The sequence below is a fragment of the Spironucleus salmonicida genome, chromosome 2 (assembly GCF_000497125.1).
Source record: "Spironucleus salmonicida strain ATCC 50377 chromosome 2, whole genome shotgun sequence".
Lineage (NCBI taxonomy): Eukaryota > Fornicata > Diplomonadida > Hexamitidae > Spironucleus > Spironucleus salmonicida.
In genome coordinates, this window is record NC_090597.1 from 893,405 (window position 1) to 914,333 (window position 20,929).

At 33.2% G+C, this 20,929-nt stretch overlaps 13 protein-coding genes across 13 annotated transcripts; 5 read left to right on the plus strand and 8 right to left on the minus strand. All coding sequences in view use genetic code 6, as the record gives it.

Annotated features, from left to right (window-relative positions):
- Window positions 1–943: 943 nt before the first annotated feature.
- On the minus strand, window positions 944–1,192 carry SS50377_21678 (uncharacterized protein; the record flags this gene model as incomplete). The annotated part of the gene is made up of 1 exon (XM_067905585.1): window positions 944–1,192. The coding sequence occupies one exon, from the start codon at window positions 1,190–1,192 to the stop codon at window positions 944–946; it is 249 nt and encodes an 82-aa protein (XP_067766902.1).
- Window positions 1,193–1,389: 197 nt separating this feature from the next.
- SS50377_21679 (uncharacterized protein) lies at window positions 1,390–2,037 on the plus strand (the record flags this gene model as incomplete). Its single annotated transcript, XM_067905586.1, has 1 exon — window positions 1,390–2,037. One exon carries the CDS (start codon window positions 1,390–1,392, stop codon window positions 2,035–2,037), a length of 648 nt encoding a protein of 215 aa, XP_067766903.1.
- Window positions 2,038–2,862: 825 nt separating this feature from the next.
- On the plus strand, window positions 2,863–4,647 carry SS50377_21680 (Cysteine-rich membrane protein 2; the record flags this gene model as incomplete). Its single annotated transcript, XM_067905587.1, has 1 exon — window positions 2,863–4,647. One exon carries the CDS (start codon window positions 2,863–2,865, stop codon window positions 4,645–4,647), a length of 1,785 nt encoding a protein of 594 aa, XP_067766904.1.
- Window positions 4,648–6,137: 1,490 nt separating this feature from the next.
- On the minus strand, window positions 6,138–6,860 carry SS50377_21681 (uncharacterized protein; the record flags this gene model as incomplete). Its single annotated transcript, XM_067905588.1, has 1 exon — window positions 6,138–6,860. The coding sequence occupies one exon, from the start codon at window positions 6,858–6,860 to the stop codon at window positions 6,138–6,140; it is 723 nt and encodes a 240-aa protein (XP_067766905.1).
- Window positions 6,861–6,985: 125 nt separating this feature from the next.
- On the minus strand, window positions 6,986–8,317 carry SS50377_21682 (uncharacterized protein; the record flags this gene model as incomplete). Its single annotated transcript, XM_067905589.1, has 1 exon — window positions 6,986–8,317. One exon carries the CDS (start codon window positions 8,315–8,317, stop codon window positions 6,986–6,988), a length of 1,332 nt encoding a protein of 443 aa, XP_067766906.1.
- Window positions 8,318–8,382: 65 nt separating this feature from the next.
- Window positions 8,383–9,474, minus strand: SS50377_21683 (uncharacterized protein; the record flags this gene model as incomplete). Its single annotated transcript, XM_067905590.1, has 1 exon — window positions 8,383–9,474. The coding sequence occupies one exon, from the start codon at window positions 9,472–9,474 to the stop codon at window positions 8,383–8,385; it is 1,092 nt and encodes a 363-aa protein (XP_067766907.1).
- A 9-nt stretch (window positions 9,475–9,483) lies between these two features.
- Window positions 9,484–10,866, minus strand: SS50377_21684 (uncharacterized protein; the record flags this gene model as incomplete). The annotated part of the gene is made up of 1 exon (XM_067905591.1): window positions 9,484–10,866. One exon carries the CDS (start codon window positions 10,864–10,866, stop codon window positions 9,484–9,486), a length of 1,383 nt encoding a protein of 460 aa, XP_067766908.1.
- A 1,158-nt stretch (window positions 10,867–12,024) lies between these two features.
- Window positions 12,025–12,900, minus strand: SS50377_21685 (Cysteine-rich membrane protein 1; the record flags this gene model as incomplete). Its single annotated transcript, XM_067905592.1, has 1 exon — window positions 12,025–12,900. The coding sequence occupies one exon, from the start codon at window positions 12,898–12,900 to the stop codon at window positions 12,025–12,027; it is 876 nt and encodes a 291-aa protein (XP_067766909.1).
- Window positions 12,901–13,448: 548 nt separating this feature from the next.
- Window positions 13,449–14,138, minus strand: SS50377_21686 (Cysteine-rich protein; the record flags this gene model as incomplete). The annotated part of the gene is made up of 1 exon (XM_067905593.1): window positions 13,449–14,138. One exon carries the CDS (start codon window positions 14,136–14,138, stop codon window positions 13,449–13,451), a length of 690 nt encoding a protein of 229 aa, XP_067766910.1.
- A 510-nt stretch (window positions 14,139–14,648) lies between these two features.
- SS50377_21687 (uncharacterized protein) lies at window positions 14,649–15,281 on the plus strand (the record flags this gene model as incomplete). Its single annotated transcript, XM_067905594.1, has 1 exon — window positions 14,649–15,281. The coding sequence occupies one exon, from the start codon at window positions 14,649–14,651 to the stop codon at window positions 15,279–15,281; it is 633 nt and encodes a 210-aa protein (XP_067766911.1).
- A 1,482-nt stretch (window positions 15,282–16,763) lies between these two features.
- SS50377_21688 (Cysteine-rich membrane protein 2) lies at window positions 16,764–19,493 on the plus strand (the record flags this gene model as incomplete). Its single annotated transcript, XM_067905595.1, has 1 exon — window positions 16,764–19,493. One exon carries the CDS (start codon window positions 16,764–16,766, stop codon window positions 19,491–19,493), a length of 2,730 nt encoding a protein of 909 aa, XP_067766912.1.
- A 118-nt stretch (window positions 19,494–19,611) lies between these two features.
- Window positions 19,612–19,923, plus strand: SS50377_21689 (uncharacterized protein; the record flags this gene model as incomplete). The annotated part of the gene is made up of 1 exon (XM_067905596.1): window positions 19,612–19,923. The coding sequence occupies one exon, from the start codon at window positions 19,612–19,614 to the stop codon at window positions 19,921–19,923; it is 312 nt and encodes a 103-aa protein (XP_067766913.1).
- A 664-nt stretch (window positions 19,924–20,587) lies between these two features.
- SS50377_21690 (uncharacterized protein) lies at window positions 20,588–20,908 on the minus strand (the record flags this gene model as incomplete). Its single annotated transcript, XM_067905597.1, has 1 exon — window positions 20,588–20,908. The coding sequence occupies one exon, from the start codon at window positions 20,906–20,908 to the stop codon at window positions 20,588–20,590; it is 321 nt and encodes a 106-aa protein (XP_067766914.1).
- Between the last annotated feature and the right edge of the window lie 21 nt (window positions 20,909–20,929).

The following is a 20,929-nucleotide window of genomic DNA, read 5'->3' on the forward strand; positions in this document are numbered from 1 at the left end:
TAAAATATTAATCTTTATTTCTATATTATATAACAATATAAATATAAAGTCAAATAATATTACTTATATAATGTGTTATTATCTTTCATTCTATTATAAAACGATATTATTATGTTATTATTCAAGTTAATAAATTCTTTGATATTTGTAGAGATTGCACAATTCACTAATTTCTTCAATTAATCTTTTAAAAAATTATAAAAAGTTTATTTTATTTATATTGTAATTCGTTTTTCTTTTTAGTGTGATTGTATTGTATATCATTTACTTCATTGTTATAGTATTAATTAGATTTAACATAGTGAAAAAGTTATGTAATAATAAAAATGTTATGATACATACTAGTATTATAAATAATATAATATTAGATAAACAAATTTAAAAGAATATATCGATATTAATTGGTAGATATTTAGCGCTGAACATCTTAGTCTTGTTTTTTCATCATAAAATTATTAAAAAAATATATTATTAATTCATATAATTAAAAATTCTATATTTGTTTCTAAAAGATCTTTTAAAATTATTTACTTTAAAAATCTTAAAATTTTAGTAATACTAACACATTAAAACTATAAATAAGAATAATACTAATGAACAAGTAGCTTAACTATTACTAATTAATTTATATTTATCTCCTAATTATAAAAAATCGATTGTAATTAATTCCTGAGTAATCTTTCTGTATCTATCTATATTTACTAGCTTTGTAATTGTTATTTTTTAAGATTTACTTTTATGTGAAAAACAAATAAAAATATTATTTTTAATCGATTGTCATTATTAGGCTGCTTCAATATCTTCTATATTTATATCCTTTGTTAGCTTAATATTTAATAGTAATTGATAACATATTTTAATGGATAATATACAGTAATTAATAGTAATAAAACGATTCTTTTCCTAAATTTCCACTATAAAACATTGTAAAATAAATTAAACTTCAATCACCGCACTCAAAATCCTCAGAACCATCTGTAAATGCATAAGTAACATCATTAGGCGTCCAAACTTATTCTATTGTAGAGTCGCTTCCTATGTCTAAATCAAATAATTAAAGCTACTAGCAAGAAATCACAGGAATAAGAATTCCTCCAAAACTATCCTATATAAAGTTAAAATCAGTCATTTAACTAGATTTAATTAGCTACAATGATCGACTGTTCACCATCTGTTGTTTCAAGCGCTTCATTTTTCAAACGGAAAAGAGTACAATCAATAAAATTCTGTATATAGGATTTTCTATTGTGTTTAATTTTCAAATGTCAACTGTTTATTCTATATGAATTTATGTATAATTTTAGTTCGCTCCATTTTAAACTATAAATATACTATTATATCATTTAATTTAATTAATATAATTTTCACTCCAATCACTTCAAAAATTGAATGGCGTTCAACTTTTCAGCACAGCCAACCTCCGCATTTGCCCCACAACCCACTGCAAGAGGTAACACCATCCAGCTTAATACCGGAAATTCTACACTGGCGGCCTAACCTATTTCTCGCTCAATTCCCACATTCGGCGTGAAACCCTCAATGTCAAGTTTCGCTACCTAGAAAACAGACGCGCAGTTGGAGCCAAAATCATTATTTGATAACCTGCTGGTCCGCCTGGTGCCTTACAAACAACCTGCAAAAGAGCTCCTTAGAGAGCTCCAAATTCACGACTCGTTCGCGGAGCCGCAGCTACCTTCGCGTTTTAGCTCGTCGTTCCAGACGTAGCCAGCCCTGCACGCCATCCAGAAGTCTGATAAAGTGATGTTAAAGCTCAGCTCAGAGCATGGATCCGTGGAATTCATTGATCCCTTGACCGTTAAGGAGCTTCCCGACGATCTTGATACAATCATCATGATACAACCAGGTCAGGTGACCGTGAACGTCCCTAATGCCTGCATCTGCACGCTCAGCAACATCGCCGCGGAGGGTAGCAATACTACCGAACGGGCATCCTACATGGCACAGCTTTCAATATAAAACGGTGTTGAATTCGTGTAGTATTTTGATGAGAGCGGGTTGTGGGTGTTCAGGAAGTGATATTATGTAATATGTGTTTAAAATTCCAGTGGAACAGAATAATATAACTTATTATTATATATAAATTTATATATGTAAACACTGATATGGATAATATTTAAACATTTTTACAAGTATTCTTGTATGTGAACTTTAAATTAACGATTGATAACCATTTATAGTTTATTAAACGTCCCTTAGTCTAGTTGTAGAGACAAAATAGCCTGTTTTTAATGGTACATTTTTAACAGATTATGCATTTAAAATATGGCTTAATTCAACCTTTTATCACTGTAATCACTAAAGGCGGCAAATGATTAGTTGTTACCTGTTATTTTGTTTGAATTAAAAATATATGTTTTAGTCTACATTTTTCGTTGATAGTTCGCACAATATACTAATAATTATTATAAAATAATTACTTTTGCATGTAAAGTATTCCCGATCGAAAATCTTTATTATTAAATAATACTTTACGATTTATACCAATTAACATTAAAATTATTTATGTTTTCTAATAAATTAAAAACATATATTTTTCGATAAACTTATTCTTCCTACAATAATTTATGATAATAAATTTTTTCTTCTCTAATTTTACTTAACTGATGCTAATATATTAACATATATTATAGATTATTTTAGCAAGAAAAATCGACAGCTATTAACTTTTACAATATTTTATAAATCATATTTTCCCACATTACAAAATCTTTATACAAATCTATTAATATATACGCTGAACCAATATAATTATATCTTTATATTTTTACTGTAAAAGGAAGTAATTACTTCGCTATATTCTTCAATATTTACTAATTGTCACTCTACTCCACTTCTGTAAAAATGTCAAACGTGTGTACTGTTGACACTTTAACAGCCTGTGAAGCCAAATTCTTCTGTCTTGTCACTGTTGGTGATGGTTCAGATACGACCTATACTTGCACCGCCTGTGATTCCCCATGTGAAAATTGCGAAACTACTGCTACCACCTGCACGACCTGCATCAATGGTTTCAAGGACCCAGTTAAAAACGTATGCACAGAGTGCAATGATGCATTTTTCCCTTCAGGTGAAACTCCTCCTACCACTTGCACCGCCTGTGATGCGAAATGCGCCACCTGCACAGGAAGTGCGGACAGCGCATGTTTAACCTGCACAAACGGTAATTCTTTAGCTGACACTACTTGTTCCGCCTGCGTTTCAGGAGAAACCATGAAGTGCACCTGCGGAGAATCTACTAACTGCTCGACTTGCAATTCTACTGATCCAACCAAATGCGCCGTCTGCGCGAATGGCAATTTCATTTCTGAGAATATCTGCACGGCATGTTAAGATAATTAACTGATTGCTTGCGCGTGCGGTACCGCAGTCAACTGCGCAACCTGCGCTACTGATAACATGAAATCTTGCGCTAGCTGCAACGGTAACTATGACTTTTCTGCGGATATTCCTTGCTCGAAATGCAAGGCCAAGTTCTTCGAGAGCGGTACCGAAGGAGCTAAAACCTGCGAAGCCTGCGACGCGAATTGCGAAAACTGTGAAAATTCCGCGAAGGACTGCACGAGCTGTCCCGTTGGTTCTGGGATCAAAGAGAAAATATGCGAAAAGTGCTCTGCGAACTGTGTCGTATGCGCTGCAAATTCTGATGTCTGCACAGAGTGTGATGAAGGCTCAGCTCTAAGCGAAGGTGCGTGCATCAAAAACTGCTCTACCAATGCCGACTGCAGCGCCAACCAAATCTGCGACACCACCTGCAAGGACTGCACCAGCAACTGCGCAACGTGCGAGGTGGCCGTCACAACCTGCAAAACCTGCCTCCCTGAATTCGGAATCAAAGACTTGACCACGTGCGTAGCTTGTACTGAAAACTGCGCAGCTTGCGCAATGGACTCAACGGTATGCACAGAATGCAAAAATGGCAATATCTTGAATACAAATGTTTGTACTGCCTGCACGGAAAACATGGAAACCCAGTGCAAATGCGGCGAGCTGATCAACTGCTCCACGTGCGATTCTACCGATGCCAGCAAATGTAAGTCGTGCATTGCCGGTTACAAGGCTGGTACTGACGGTGCCTGCAATCTTTGCGCCGACGGCTACTTCATGGATGGTGAAAAATGCGGTAAATGCGGCGAAAAATGCTCCAAATGTGAGAAAGACGCCAACACGTGCACTGCATGTGCGGAAGCTTATGTAATGAGCATAAATCAGACCTGTGAGGTAAAATGCGAGTCCATAAAAGAGAGCGAAGCATGCGTTGATGGAAAGGCGGTTGATTGCGGCGTTGAAGGTCAAATTACTGGTTGCAAGTGCGGTGACGCGACAAACTGCTTTGAATGTGATAAGTCAACGCCATAAGCTTGTGGCAGCTGCCTTGTTGCGTATAAGTTTGAGAATTCTGTTTGCAGTTCGTGCAAAGACCTAGTTAGTACGCCTCTGGACTAATTCTGCATACTTTTATAACCTGAAGCCGAAAAATCTAGCAACAAAATCTCTGGTGGTGCCATTGCAGGTATAGTCATCGCAGTTATTGTGGTAGTCGCTGCTATCGGTGGCGGTGTCTTCTGGTACATGAAAAAGTCCAAAGCTTCGTCTACCACGACCAGATCCAATGCTGCTATGCAATGATACAATTTAAAAATTCACTATTACTCACCCTTGAGTTCAGAGGTTGATCTTAAATTTGCGCAGTTTCAACGGATTAACGGTATTCTAGACCAGCTGAGTATTTCAGAACTGAACATAATTCCTAGTATGCTGTATCAAATTAAAGTGCAGATGGAAGTAAAAATTTTAGGAGGTGCAATATATCGAATGACAGATTAGTTATATTTTGCTCTTTTATTGATGGTTGATATTGATCAATTCATGGACAAAATAGTAAATTTAGTGATGGAACTGAGTTACTTGGTATTATATAAATTGCACAGCGGCAGTTAAGGCTGAAACTGCTTCGCTAACCGTAGGTCAATTTTAATAAATGATACGCTGCTACTAAATTATGAGCAAATATTCCATATAAATAAGAATAGATTTTTCTAGAATAACTTCTATCCAATTTGATTAATAATTAAAGATTAAAATTTTAACTATAAAGCAACAGTTAAGTTTAATATGTATTAAATCCATTTTTCATATATATATATATATATATATATATATATATATATATATATTATTTGTAAACTTACTGAATGTCAAAATACACAGTACAAATTCTTAAAGTCTCTAAAGGTATTTTTCCATTACTATTTTTATGAAACTATATTTTAGAAGTCGAAACCAAATTTAAACAAGAATTTGCATAAGTAGTAAGTGACCCGTAGATAAAGTATGATTTCGTCATCTCCAATTCTAAAAAAGGGAAGTCATGATTATGGTAGCAGCGCGTACATTAAAAGGATTTGAATGTTTTGAAACTGAAGTTGACAAGAGGCACACTTTTACTCTGTAGTATTTACTACTAGTATTATCTTATAAAATGTGGAACTCTTCGATTAACTACTTCAATTATGGTTACGCTCTCATTTTACCATTTATAATATAATAATTAATTGATCCTCGTCTATGTATTTATAAACCGGTTATAATAATTGTGTTGTTTATTTTTAATGAGTCTGCAGTATCTTAGTAATATTAATATTATACTTTATCTAGTACTTATATTAAACCATACTCTTGTTTAATTTACTTCCTATGTGTAACTATTGTTGAATTCCTTTCCTATTCTTAAACATGCTTAAGATCTGCTTTCTCAGTAACTATTACAATATATTTAACTTTATAGTTCCCACCGGGACTTAAAAAATGAATTACAAATCGATGCTAGATCTTTTCTAAAATAATATGATGTATTACCCCTTCTTTCTTATATAACGTTATCTCTTATTAAACATGTGTGGTCTTCTAATACTTTAGCAATATAAGGATCTTATTTATAAATAATAGCTTTCTTATCGAATCCTACTGATACTTAATATTACACATCAGAATTATTAAGATGTTTTACTATTACATGTGTAACCCATAATTTGCTGAGCATTTCTTTTGTGTATAAAATTATTTAGTGTTCCTCCTCCTAGCGTTAGAATATATTAGCTAAATTTTATACTCTACGGTCATGCAATACTTACTCCTATTATTTTTACTTTTTAAGAACGTCTAATTCCTCCAAAATATCTATAATAATTCGTCATCGTCTTTCGAATAGCTTCATAATTGTTTTCCTCTAGGTATTTTTATTATTATTCTATACTGTCTTTCTTAGGATTAGACTCTTTGTCATATTCAACTAAGAAGTCCATAATAGTTGTTATAAAAGGCTGCCTTGTGGGTAACCTGTCAAGATTAAGTTAATTAGAAGTTTTTACAACTTTTGAACAGTGTAATACAAACTTCTCATTATTTAAATTAACGCCATGATCGTTCGCTTAAATTCTAGCTAGTAATGTTTCGCTAACTGTGCCACTTTAGTAAAAGAGGGTCGTCGAATCGTAATATTTTATAAAATTAGCAATGTAGCATTCCCGGATAGAAAAGCTAATAGTACTAGAAACAGTCTAATAAAGTTAAGTTTACTCTTATAAATTAATATAAATTATAGCTGATTTATAAAAGCAGTTACTAAGTATTCTTTCTAAGCGATTCTATGTTGCCTATTAGTTTAATGGATGGTAGGTTAAACCTGTTTCTGTTTGTACTTTCTTAGTAGTTATTTTGAATTTAGGAATTATTTTACCTTACACTCTTCCGGTTTGTGCATTAACTGAATGACAGATTGCAAAGCAGTTTTACGTTTAATATAACACTTAATATTCTATACTCTTAGTGCAATTCTTCATATATATAGTAGTATGTAACCAGTACTAACCATGTAAAATGAAAAAATTCACTTTTCAAAATATGCAATCCTTTTCATGATCGCGTTGCTACCTTAAAAGGCTTGAATTTTTAAAAAATATATTTCTCAAGATATATACTTTTAGTACGTATTACATACTACTATTAGTCTATATTTCTACTCTCCTTTCTGTTTTATATATGCTATGCCACTATCATACTTATAATCAAACTTACAATCATTTGCTAATTGCTTTAGTACAGCTTCATCCTTATAACCATCTTGATCTGAGTGCAATGTCTTGTTGAACATCTATGAATTAATGTAATTATTTCCATCATATTTCTTATCATTAAAACTTGTTATTTAGTACGTATGTATCTCGCATATCTCCCTGAACGTATAACCTTCGTATAAAGCATTTATCAATTCAATCTCATGCCAAAACCCATAAAGATATCTTTATTCGAGGTTGTGCTTACATTTATCATGATTGTTAACATTTAAACATTGCTATTATGTGCATGTTCTACATAAGGGAAATAGCAACTTGTTACAAATATGACATCCTAACACTGGGAACTTTAAATCCCTTGGTGGTAACATCTAACATTTGATTTATATTACTCTTTCCTTCTTATCGTATCCAGCTAAGTAGTATTGAAGTCTTTACTCTGCTGTAATCTTCCTTGGTATGCTCCTAACGTATTCAATTAAGTTATCAATATAGGCTTAATCAAATTTAAACTTATGCTTTGCAATATCTTTTGAATCAATACTTTTGGTATACGTTGAGCATCCTGCTTGTGTTCCAACAATCAAATCTCTTAAAGGTAAGTTTCCAAATACCATGACTGAAGGGTAAACCGATGTGAAGCCAATTCCGTACAGCTTTTTGTTTGGTCTATCGATTTCTCTACAATGAGTGTAGCATTCAGTTCTTCCTCCTTGTAATATCGATCTATTGCTTATGTTGTATTACGGAGGTATCTCTATCTTGATATCGCTGTGCTATTTAAATTTAATAAACTCAACGTCTGCTACATGAAAGATGTCTTCAAATACTCCTTCATTCATTCTATCTTTTAAGCGTAATCCCTTCGTTTTATGCTGCCTCTTCCTTTCTTGCATTACTTTATAATACTTATATGTTTGCTTTAATTCCTTTAACCCATGATAGAACACTCCATCCAATTCTAATCCATACTTCTTAGTTGCGCCATCCGTGTCACCATGGAATACTATATCAATATTGTATCTTGTATCTAAGAATCGTTGATTGTAGAGTACATTTGTTATCTTGGTAAACTTGGTTCCTAAAAGTGTATTTATCATTCCACTATCATTCAAAGTTAGATGCGCTAAGCGATACTCGCATTTCGATTTGTTATGTTTTAGATCGTGATAACCTATTTATATCTTTGTATTGCAGTGGTGTGTGAATAGGTTCATTGGCATTGCTGATGCTGTTAAATAGTTGAGCCTGTTGACACCCTATTCCTTTAGTGATACTTCTACCCATTTCACAAGAGCTTTGCTTAAAATGAGCTATCTTGAATACAATAATTAATATACTAATCAATGAAGTCTAAGTGATCATAGTAGCTAGCATATTAATTGAACTCATCCAAGCTTAGCTTATCAAAGTGTTTCTGTTATAGAATGCCTTCTTTTACTAATTCACTTATTGATTTAAGACTCCCTCCGTTTTAAATATACAAATCAAATATATCTTTTGTTAAGAACGTGTATGACTATAGTTGTTTTCCAACTTCAAGTCCAAGGGCCAATTCCTTATTTAGTTTTGCTAATGGTGAAGTTATGAGTCTAAATGAATCCTTAAACGACATTCCATTTATTTTCAAATTCAATAGCTAGTTGTTTGAAATCAATGTTTCGAATTCGAATTGCTCTTTCACTTTCATTATAGCTGCTAATAATAAGTATTTGTCATATGCTGCTGCATTGTGTGCATAGAAGTCTTTTATCTTATATTTCTTAGTTATTGGTTCCATGTGCCTTATAAATTTGATTAGCAAATCGTCTGTTGAAGTGATGTAGTTGCCTGGTTCTTTTAATCTAAGTGCGTTATCATAAAAGTGATCCATCTCTTCATATGTGTTTGTTTCCTTATCGTGTATGTTTATAATCCATATTACTAAAAATGGGATGTGTTTCATTGAATACTTTGAATAGTTATCATCATTTTCATTGAGATTCTCGAATAGGCTTTCTATATCCCAAGTTAGAAATGATTTCTATTCATCATAAAGGTTTCCTTATTTGAAGTACTATCCTTCATATTCAATTTACGTTTTACATTTGCGTGATGAGTTGTGTGTCGTATTACAATGACTGCATGGTGAAAACTTCTCGCATTTCTTTTAATGTCGTTCTAAGCATTTGCTATCAGGTGTGTTATGGAGCTATGTTTTACAGTTTTAACATTAATAACTTTTGTTGTCTTTGTATCTTACATGACTGTAGTTGCAAAACGTACAATAATACTTAGTAGCCACTTCTTCTGCTTGTGTACATTCATAACATTGGTTCTTCTTATGGAATAGGTTTTGGTGTTGATAGCAATAAATATATTCCTTGTGCATTGGGTTCATTGTATTTATTCATTGTTTAAAATCCATTATGACATTGTAATGTCCATTGCATAAAACTAATAAAAGATCCATTTCTGAATTTGGATACAAGTCATTTACTTTATTAACTTCTGCTACTCTTATCTTTATATTCAAATACCTTTCTGCTCTTATTAGTATCTCTGTATCTGCTAACTCCTCTGCATCTTTGTTGATTTCATTTATAAGCATATGCGTAAAGTATTATAAGTATTAGTTTATAGCTTTAGCTTTGTCTAAGGGCTTATCTAAATACGTTTGTAAAGCCTTACCTGCATCAAATGCTATTGTGGTCATTGCATATGGTTTCGCTCCTAACTAAAAGATATGTTTCTTATCAACTGTTTTTGATTTCTTGATGAATTCTGCAATGATGGCCGCGTATAGACAGTTGTGGTCATTATTTTTGACAAAGAATATAGACCCTTTAAATTTTTACTCTAGTGTTGCGTTTTCTAAATATCCATGACCTACATTTCTACATATCAATCCTATTTAGTAACCTTCGCCATATTAAGGATCTACTTCTGATACATAAAACTCATCCTTATCTTTAAATATTTTTAATACTATTTATTCTGGAGAAATGACCTATACGTTTATGACACCAATATTTTAAAAAAGCATTACATCTATATTTTTAACATCTTTATTAAAGTACTTCTCTCCATTGTCCATCACTTCTTCAAATATTGATTCTAATAGACTTGACATCTAATTTTAAATTATGAATCCTATAGGAATGATGTTACCGTTTTATTTAATATATCTAATATATGCAAATGCATATGTGACTTAATAATTAGACTTGCCGTAATATAGACCAAGGTAAGGTGCATCCGTTATGATTTCAAAGGGAATCTTACTGTTAAAGTTATTTTGAAAGTCTTCAAAGGAGTTAATGTATTTTAAATCCATCTGATCCAATTTGAAATCCTTCCTTATGGTCTCAAGTATGGTATCGTTTTCGTTAGTATATTTATCATAATTAATTTTGAATTCTTCTATTTCTGCTATACCTTGTAACTTTGATATCTTATCTATTTCATTATTAAGCTTATTTAACATTCTAGGTTCTAATCCTTTTTGAATTCTTGTTTTACGTTATGATTTCATTTATTCATATTTAATATTTTAAGCTCTTAGTTAACTAACCTTTTCGGTGTACCATCTTTACTTAATGAATTGGTTGTCGAATCTATATGTTTCGTTTTTAATCTTTTGTATATTGGTTTTCACTTTATTGTCTAATATATTTATACAATCGTAAGGTATTTCAAATTAATTGTAATCTATCTTTTTGAAATTGCTTCTATATATTTGTTGTATTTATTTCTTTACTTACTTAGTTTTATCTTCTGATAAGTTATCCATATATATTTTGTTTAGTTTTGATTATAGCGTTTAAAACCGTTTAAGAATCTTTTTATATTTATCATTTTATGGATACACAATAGTGCCAAGTCTATTTTATGCCGATTCTATTGTTGAGAATCAAGTTATAGTTGATGCTCATTTGTTATAAGTAAAAAATGGTATCTTTTCTTTGGAAATAATAATTTTGATATATTTGTATCTTTCGATTTTCTTTATTTATTTTATAATGTTCTCTATGCTTTGTGTGGTCGTTCCTTTATATTCTCTTCTTTGTTCTGGTCTTCCTAAATGCTTGGAATGTATTTCTTGTCTTTCTATAATTTCTTTTGTATTGTTGATTTTCTGACTTAACTTTTGAAATTTTGAAAATGGGTTATACTACTTTCCGGGGTTTAGACTGGGTGCTTACTACTTTATTATTTTTAGATTGCGTTATTTATTTCGTTTTATATAATATTCATATGTTTGAATGATCTTTCGAGTTCATTGTATTTATCCAAATTAATATTATTGGCATGTTATTGTGTTTTAATCGATTTGATTTATTTGATTATTATTTTAATATTTTAACTTGATCATTTGATAAATTATCTTTTGCTATTCTATTTATTTTTAATTAAGAATTTCAAGTTGGTAAAGTTATAATTTATATTGATTTGATTTCATATTTGATAATTATGGGATGTAAAGATTTCTCTTTACTGCATTTATATTCTCTGTTAAGATCCTGTTGTAATTGAATTCCATTTTTGTATATGTTAAAAAAATATGTATTACATAATGTATTTTTTTTGGGTTACATTCTTTCCTATTTTTTGATATATATATATTGGGTTTGGGTTTGGGCGATGATGCTAATTAACTAAAATTCGGTGCTGGGGCGACCAACCCCGCCCCCAATCTCTAAAGAGATCGCGGGTGTGTGCGGGTTGCTTGATCATGTAATAATTTTTATAGCAATGTGTTTTTTTTTAAATTTCGATTTCCAAATATTGCAGAATTACCATGTTGGATGGAACTCCCAACTATTGTTTTAATAATCTAAATGCTTTTATCATAAAATTTTAAGAAAAATAGTAGATTCGAAGAAACCTGGAGTAGTAAAACTACATATAGTAATTTTTATTTTACTAGGTTTTAAATTTATTTGTTACATCACTTCTTTGCTTTCCTTATGAAGTAATAACCTAATCCACCAGCAGCAGCACTTATTACGGCCAAACCGCCTATTACTATACCAGTTATTGCACCACCACTTAATTTGTTGGCACCAGGAAGTATAGATTAAGATATACATAGTTCACCAAATTTTTCATAGCCTTTAGCACAGTCTGTGCATTTATCATCACTAGCCTTGACATATCCAGCTAGACATAAATCGCATCCAGAGTTCTCTGTGTTACAGGTAGCACATCCCTATTAATTACTACATGCACATTCCGAAGTCGCATCGGCAGCACAATCCGTGGCAACACCATCAAGACAATATTTATCCTAAGTAAGACCATTACACTATTTAGTGCATTTCCCTTCGATAGTTAAGACATTATTCATACTACTTGGTTCGCATGTGGCGCAAAATTCAGAAGATATGCACAGTGAGCAATTCAGGGCACAAGGCTTGCAATACTTAACAGATAAGTCGCAGTATCCTATACCCTTACCTGAACATTATTAATTAGTTTAACAAGCATCTTCACATTTATTGGTACTTTTATTCAATATCTTCCCTTTATTGCAAGAAGTACATTTATCTTCAGTAGATTCGCAAGTTAAACAATCTGTAGAGCACGATCCACATTTTCCAGTATTATCTAAAAATTATTCTTCGGTGCACTTAGTACATTTTCCACCTGCACACAATTAACATCCATTTGAAGCAGTGTTATCAGTACAATTACAACTATACGTATCTGACGTAGAAATCTAAGTGCATGGTTTGCAATCGGCCGCAGTTTCGGTCGTAGCTGGGCAAAAAGTATTAGCTAAGCATTTATTACTATCTGTTGTACACTTTCCTGGTTCGACCATTTGATAAAAGCGATTCCACAATATATGTTAAACAGTTGTTGGTATATTTTTAGTTTATCTACATATACATTAAAGTAATATATAACTTATGTTATATTATGATAAAAACAAAAAAATACTATTATTTTCGAGTAATAATGGCTAATTTAAAAACTCTGTAACTTACTGTTATTAAATATTATAGAATATACGCTATATTTTAGAATTTCTAAAATATGTTTATAATTAAAATTGCAAATAATTATATTTAATACATCGTTATATTGGTTTTTTTTAATTTTATAATTCTAATTTTAACATTTTTATATTTATTGAATATTTATATACTATAACCGTATTGAATTTAACTAAAAAACTATTAATAATAAATATCATTTCCTAACCGTCATAATGAAATAGTAAGTCATCCATCCACCAACTACCATTAAAGCACTGATAACTATGCCGACAATCGCACCTCCCCCTAGTTTGTTGCTAGATTCGCTGGTAGTAGGTTTGATGCATTGACCAGCAAAATGCATATGACCTTATGCATAGTATGTGCATTTTCATTATACATTCATCGCAAAAATTTTGAGACAAATACTGCAGCCAGTTTTATCGGCACTAAAAGTTGCACATCCCAATTAACTGCTACATGAACATTCCGAAGTCGCATCGGCAGCACAATCTGTGGCAACACCATCAAGACAATATTTATTCGAAGGAAAATTTTTACATTATTTAGTGCATTTTCCATCGATAGTTAGAACATTGTTGTTATCAGTTGTTCTGCATACGATGCAAAATTCAGCAGATATGCACATTGAGCAGCTAAGGGCGCAAGGCTTGCAATGTTTGGCACATAGGTCGCAATACCAAAGATTACACTTTGAGTAATCTTTTAACTCAGAACCTGATGCTTAACAATTTTTAGCACTTATATTGAAAACAAAACCCTCTTTGTAGGAGGTATATTGTTTTGCTGCAGAGTAGCAGGTAGCGCAATTTCCATCAGATACTAAAAATTTTGGATCAGAAGTTAAGAGATTTCCATCTAAGCATTTGGAACATTTATCCGCAGTAGATAATGCACAAGTTGATGTTGGTGCATCTACTGCACAATTACAGCCTTGACCGGAAGATATTTTACCGCCTTCGCATGTAATGCAATCTACTACTTCTGTACCGGTAGCTGGGCAGTAAGTGTTAGCAATGTATTTATTTTCACTATTTGTGTATTCCCCAGCAAAACTCATTTTTGAAACAAAGTTGTTTTTAATGTTCTATATTTTCGTAGACAGTGTTACTTTTGTTAAAATTAACTTCTAAGTGTATGGTATTTACTTGGATGATCTAATTCAAAATTATCATAAACAGATTTGTAGTACATTGGACAAGATAGAAGCGATATTAAACTTTTACTTCTACCTTGTCATATTTACTACCGTAAATGTTTTTATATAGATATACTTAAATTTGGTATTTTATATATGTACTGAATAAAGCATATTGTACTATAGTATTATTCCAAGTATTGCTGGAGACTTATTAACACCAATCCGACCAATTGATTTAAGCTTCCATGGTTTAACGAGAATTAGATCTTGCGAGCAGAAGCCTGAATGCAAATAAAGGTGTTAATGCAGTTCTGTACTTGTGGAAAGACTCCACAATAATAATATTAACAACGTTTTCTGATATTAAGCACCAAACTAATTATTGATTATACTTTTTTGGTAACCTAAGTAGGAGAAAGATTATTAAGCATGGTAAAAATAAAATAAATATATACAATAAAGTTATTATCATTTATTTTTTTTGCCAATACTTTAGTTGAATCATTATCAGTTAGCTAGATATTGTAGTTGTAGAGCGTTGGATATTGGAGATTTTAAATTGATCGTTGCTTTTTCTTGACAATGAACATATAAACCAGAAAACCGACAGTTACACCAACCGTGACTAACACGCATATAACTATACTAATATATATCCAATCATCATCTAGTGATCTGTACATGGCAAGTACCATATGTAGGGGAATCATTATTTTACATTTAGCGATAACCCTGCAGAAGTAAGTCACCATCAAAATAGAGTAAAAGATCATTTATGGTTTCAAAAAACACATCGGAATTTCATTATTCTTATCCGCAAATATGAAATACGGACACCCTATCGAAAAGCTATAAACACAGTTTTATTCTTCTTGGTTGGTGACTTCCTACTAAATGATTTAGAAAAACTAAATAGAAACAATTTATTTTAGGAGAGCTAAACTTCATTGTGTATACGATAATGTTGACTTAAAATAATACTTCCATGGGCAGTCTATATTATCTAAATAACAGGATTGTATCATGATAGTATAATGGTAAGAGGAATAATTTATCAGTTGATTAACAGTTCATGTTCTACGTCTTGTTGAGCGAAGCATTAGTCGTACCTTAATAGGTATCTGAATCTTCAAGGTGATCCTTCTATAGATAACTAGCTATTCAAAATAACATCAAATACTAAAATAGAATATTAATATAATATAGTTAATACGATTTAACATATCTAGATTATCTACACCTGTTGTAAAGTAAGACATTGCACTGCAATTAACCTTAATCATTACAAGTTATTATAATATTACTTTACTCAATATTCTTGCTAATATAAACATATTTTTAAGACAATCAAGTATGTCTCAAAAGTAACAGTTAATATTGCAGCAAAATCTCTACAATCTGAAAACGTCCAATTTACCATTCCTAAATTGTACTGCAAACTATACAAGATGATTTTATCAGACATTCTCCTTGTTTCATGGCATTTGCACTAAATTTGATTTAACCAGTTTAACCCACAAAAATATAGTGAGAATTGCAACGAAAATATCATAACGGCAAATCACTGTGAAAGTTCCAAATTGTGCAAGTTTGATCAGATCAGATATATTACAATTTTAGAGTTCGTCTTCTTGTAATTAGTAGAATATGGTATCTGATTATTGGGAATATAGAGATATAGTTAAATGGATAATAAGTTAGTATTGTGATAGTTAAAATGCGATAAACGAGTTTTCTAGAAATATAAAATTTAATCAGGTGGCGCTAAGCGTAATTTTAGAATATTATAGTATAATGTATCTAAATATGGAGATTGCGAATAATTAATTCAATTGTCATTCGCATAGTAGTGTTTTATGTATAGTAACATTAAATATATTCATATATATGTTCAGAGTATATTAATATCGCAGAGACGTAATATGGTTAATAAAAATATAAGCTGGTCAAGCCACATGGACAGGTACCTTGCGGAACAGTAAAAGTTTCATATAGTAATACATCTATATCTATATAAATGCTTGATAATAAGATATCATTTTGCATTAGGCAAGCGAAAGCAAATTTAAATTGAGCGAAGTCTGTTGGACATTATTTTGTAGCATCATTAACTGGTATCTGCATCCGTATGCTGAATCTGTTTTTGTGTTAAATTTGTTAGTAAGACCTTGCCAACCGTATTTACTTGCAAGACATCAAGACTTATGGGTAAACTTCGTAAGATATACAATAAACAATATTTAATTTATATTTAGTATAATAATTCGAATTAGACATTTTTGAATACTTACATAATACATTAATATTAAGTTATAAAAACAACCAGTAAAATTTTAACTATAACTTTTGTATTAATGTGTTAATAATAATATATTTGAAATTTGCATTTCACAAATAATTATGTTTTATATATTTGCGCATAATTAATTTATTTTTGAGATAATATCAATATACTGTAAATTATTTATGTATTGTTAAAAAGTAGAAACCGTTATCAAATAATACAACATAATAATAGAATACAGGAAATTACATCTTTATAAAATGGCAGAAACTCCAGGAACCTGTAAGTAAGGTAGCATTAACTGTGCACAAGGATATTTTTGCACAGACCGTGCTTAAGAATAGAATATAGTAGAAATGCCGTGCGCTAAGTGTAAAGAGGACTGCGTGACCTGTGCAGGTTTAAACGCAGTTGTCAACCACTGTACGAGCTGCAAACAGGGAGAATACCTGTCTTATGATAACTACTGTCGCGAATGTCATAAAGATTGCGAGTAATGTACTGGTCCTGAGCAAACATGTGATGGATGCAAAGATGGCTTCTACGACACTCTTGGAGTATGCGAAGTTTGCCTAGGCGATGAAGATCAAGAAGATGATTGCGTATGCGGTACATCGAAACACTGTTTAGATTGCAATCCATCCAACATGAAATAATGTGCAAGCTGCCAAGAGGGGTACGATATAAGTAGCTCAACACCATGCGAAGGCTGCCTCCCAGGATACGTTTCAATAGCTATTAAGGATGAAAATATCTGTGTTGAGTGTGATAATACCTGCAGAGAGTGCTCAGGCACAAAGACCACGTGCACGGCCTGTAACGATGGTTTTATTTTAAGTGGAAATACCTGCACTAAGTGTTTGGCTGAAACGACTCAGATCTGCCCGTGCGGCAACTCCCTCAATTGTACGACATGTAACCTTAATAATACTAATGCGTGCGCTACTTGCAAGGAACATTATGATACAACCGCAAGCCCACCCTGCTCTAAGTGCGAACCTAAATATTTTGAGCAAAATATTACAAATGGAAAGGAGTGCACCCTTTGCAGAAACTAATGCGAAACTTGCATGGATGCAAACAAATGCCTGACCTGCCAAAATGGCAATTTCTTATAAAGTTAGAAGTGCGAACTTTGTTATGGTGGTCAGAATATTGCCTGTACGTGTGGAATTGCCAAGAATTGCGGGACCTGCGATACTAATAAAAAGACGAAATGTCTCACCTGCATGCATGGTTTCGCTTCAATTAAAGTAGGCGAGTGCGATACCTGCAGCGAGGGATACTTCAAGAAGGATTCTAAGGATAATTTCACATGCGAGCCTTGTACCACCCCCAGCTGCGCCCAGTGTTCTGCCAACAAGTCTTAATGCACAAAATGTAAGCACAATATGTTCTTAGATGACAAATAATAGTGTCAGCAGTGTGTCAAAGGCGATGGTATTTCCTGCAACTGCGGTGTTGTCGTTAACTGCGACACGTGCTCAACAGAAGACGAATAAAAATGCGGAGATTGCCTACTTGGCTACGTAAGTGACAAGAACGGTTCCTGCACGCTCTGCGCACTGAATTACGTCAATATTGGCGATAAGTGCGTTAAGTGTGGTGTGGACAACTGTCAAACCTGCTCAGTGGATGCCAAAACTTGCGAAAAATGCAGAAATAACTTCGCTCCTAATAATAATAAATGTGAGGAATGTCGCGAGAACGGCTCCGAGTGCCTCTGCGGGAACGCGGTGAACTGCGCCACCTGCACACCAAATGCAGACAAATGCAAAAGCTGCGTCGGGAACTTTGACCCCAAGGCGGTCACCCCTTGCATAGACTGCCTGGGTGGATTTTTCAAATCTGACGTCAGTGGAAAGAGCACCTGCACCGCTTGCTCGGATAAATGCACAAACTGCACATCAGCAGTCGCGTGCACGGCCTGCCAGGATGGGTTTAGTGTTGAAGGCGGCAAGTGTGTAACCTGCGAAGACGCTAACTGCAAGATCTGCTCTGCTGATAAGAATATCTGCAATACGTGCAAAACTAGTTATAAGATCGTTGGAGGGAAATGCGAGCGGGAATGCAACCCGGGCGACGCTGTCTGCGCCACCAACCAAATATGCCTAGGCACCTGCAAAACCTGCTCAATTAACTGCACGAGCTGCGAGGGTAACGTAAATAACTGCAAAAGCTGCACTCCTGGCTTTGCTTTAGATGGCAGCTCATGCACCGCGTGCTCTGCAGGATGCGCAGATTGCACTGGAAACAAGAACGTGTGCAATCTCTGTAAAGACGGCTATTTCGGCATCAACGGGGCCTGCTAGTCGTGCGAAATGAACACTACCGCGCAGTGCGAATGCTCTGGGGCAGCTAACTGCGCAACCTGCACAATTGCTAAATCCGGCACTTGCGGCACCTGCATCGCCGGCTACAAAATGTCAGCTAGCAACACCTGCACGGAGTGCGCCGACGGCTATTTGATGGTGGACAGGGTCTGCACGAAATGCGAAAAGTCGTGTAAAATCTGCTACGAAAGCATCGAGAAATGCAGCATCTGCGCGGATTCGTACACGATGAGCATCAAATAGACGTGCGAAAAAGATTGCACCCCAGCTCTAACGAATGGCAAAGCCTGTATTGGCGGCAAAGCGGTTGAGTGCGACGATGACTATGAGCAAATAACTGCTTGCAAATGCGAAGGTGCTGTAAACTGCCAAGAATGTAAAGATGGTAACATGAGCACCTGCGAGTCCTGTATGCCTGGCTACAAACTCATCAACGGGTAGTGCTCAGAGTGCGCTGTAGGTGCGACCGCCGTTGGCAATTTTTGCTTCGATCCCTCCATTGGGTCTTAAAACTTCCTTTCTGGAGGTGCCATAACTGGTATTGTAATAGCAGTTTTGGTTGTAGTTGGACTAATTGCAGGTGGAGCTTTCTGGTATGTAAAGAGGTCTAAACATACGTATTCTGATATCGGCCTGGTCGGCCGACTTCAACAATGAGAAATTTAATTTATATTATAAATAAACATGATGAGAAGATATAGTATACATATAATAGGGATAAACTTATAAATTATTTTATAATAATTTTGGGGTAGATCATCAGAATGAATATAATATGCTTAGAACCTAATTTTAACAAAAATAGCCTATATATGAAAATATACCCATGCAAATTCTAATCATAGAAAGAGTGAAACTATACGCTAAAATTGAAAGAACAGTTAAGATACACATTGCAATGACAATTTTATTGGCTGAATACCACCATATTGAGTAATTTTTTAAAGAGGGCCATAATAATAACAGATAGTCAGTTTAACACAATCATGGTATTACTCTACGGTTCTTTATATTCTCAAAGCGCATGTTCTACCATTCTATCAGCAAGGTAGCTGTCAGTCTATCACACACTAGAGTATCATTCTGAAACTTCGTACATTCTTAATTAGCTTTACTAGTGATAATTAATTTGCGTAGATTACATTATAAATCTCTAAAGGTGTTTAAACTTATATGAAAATATTATCTCCAGAATATTATAATTGGAACATGCATGATGACAGAGTTACTATCACAATAATATGCTCAAGCAGCTATATTCAGCTAGCAATAGTAGCATATCAATTGCAAATTATTTTATATCTTAAATATACTTGGATTGCTAATGACGGAATCTGAGTATTCTCATGATGGAATTATACAGAAATTATGTTACAAATTATTTTAGCAGTTTAAACTCCATGCTGTCATGTGAAGAATTAGTGAGTAGCTATTTAAGCATGTGGTAACACGTTACTAATAAAGTCAAACTTTTTAAAGTATGCAATTATTTCATATCAGGACAATTATGGTAGAGACGATCATTATAGTTAAATAGTTGAAATGCTTACTGTTTCTACAGGATATTAATAATATTAGTTGCGTAGTACTTACTTAAACTAAAATAGTCTGTTAGCGATAAATTATCCAAATATTATTATTTGTAGCTCTTCTAGCAAAAGATCATTTTATAATGGCTAGGTATACTTGAGTAGTATGAAGTTCCAATTATCGATAAATGATGTTATAAATACACTATAACTTAGAAAGTATCAGTGAGTACTTTTATGTTGCTTCAAAGTATTAGCTTAACTAAAGTGTAGAAATACCAACATACAAGAATACATACGACAACAAATTTAAAAATCAATCAACACAAGTGCTTTAGCGACTGGAAGCATGGCAGGTATATATTTTTGCAAATATTGAGTTTTGTTAGTAGACTACTACCGGATCTCATAAAGCTCTGACTCTTATGGCCCACAATGCTAAATTTCAGTGCCTAGCCTACGCAGCGTTGAAGGTGGCACGATTGATAATTTTGATACTCCAACAGTATTTGGACAAATTTCAAAGCAGTCGCTCACGGCCATCCAGAAATAAATATTAGTGGT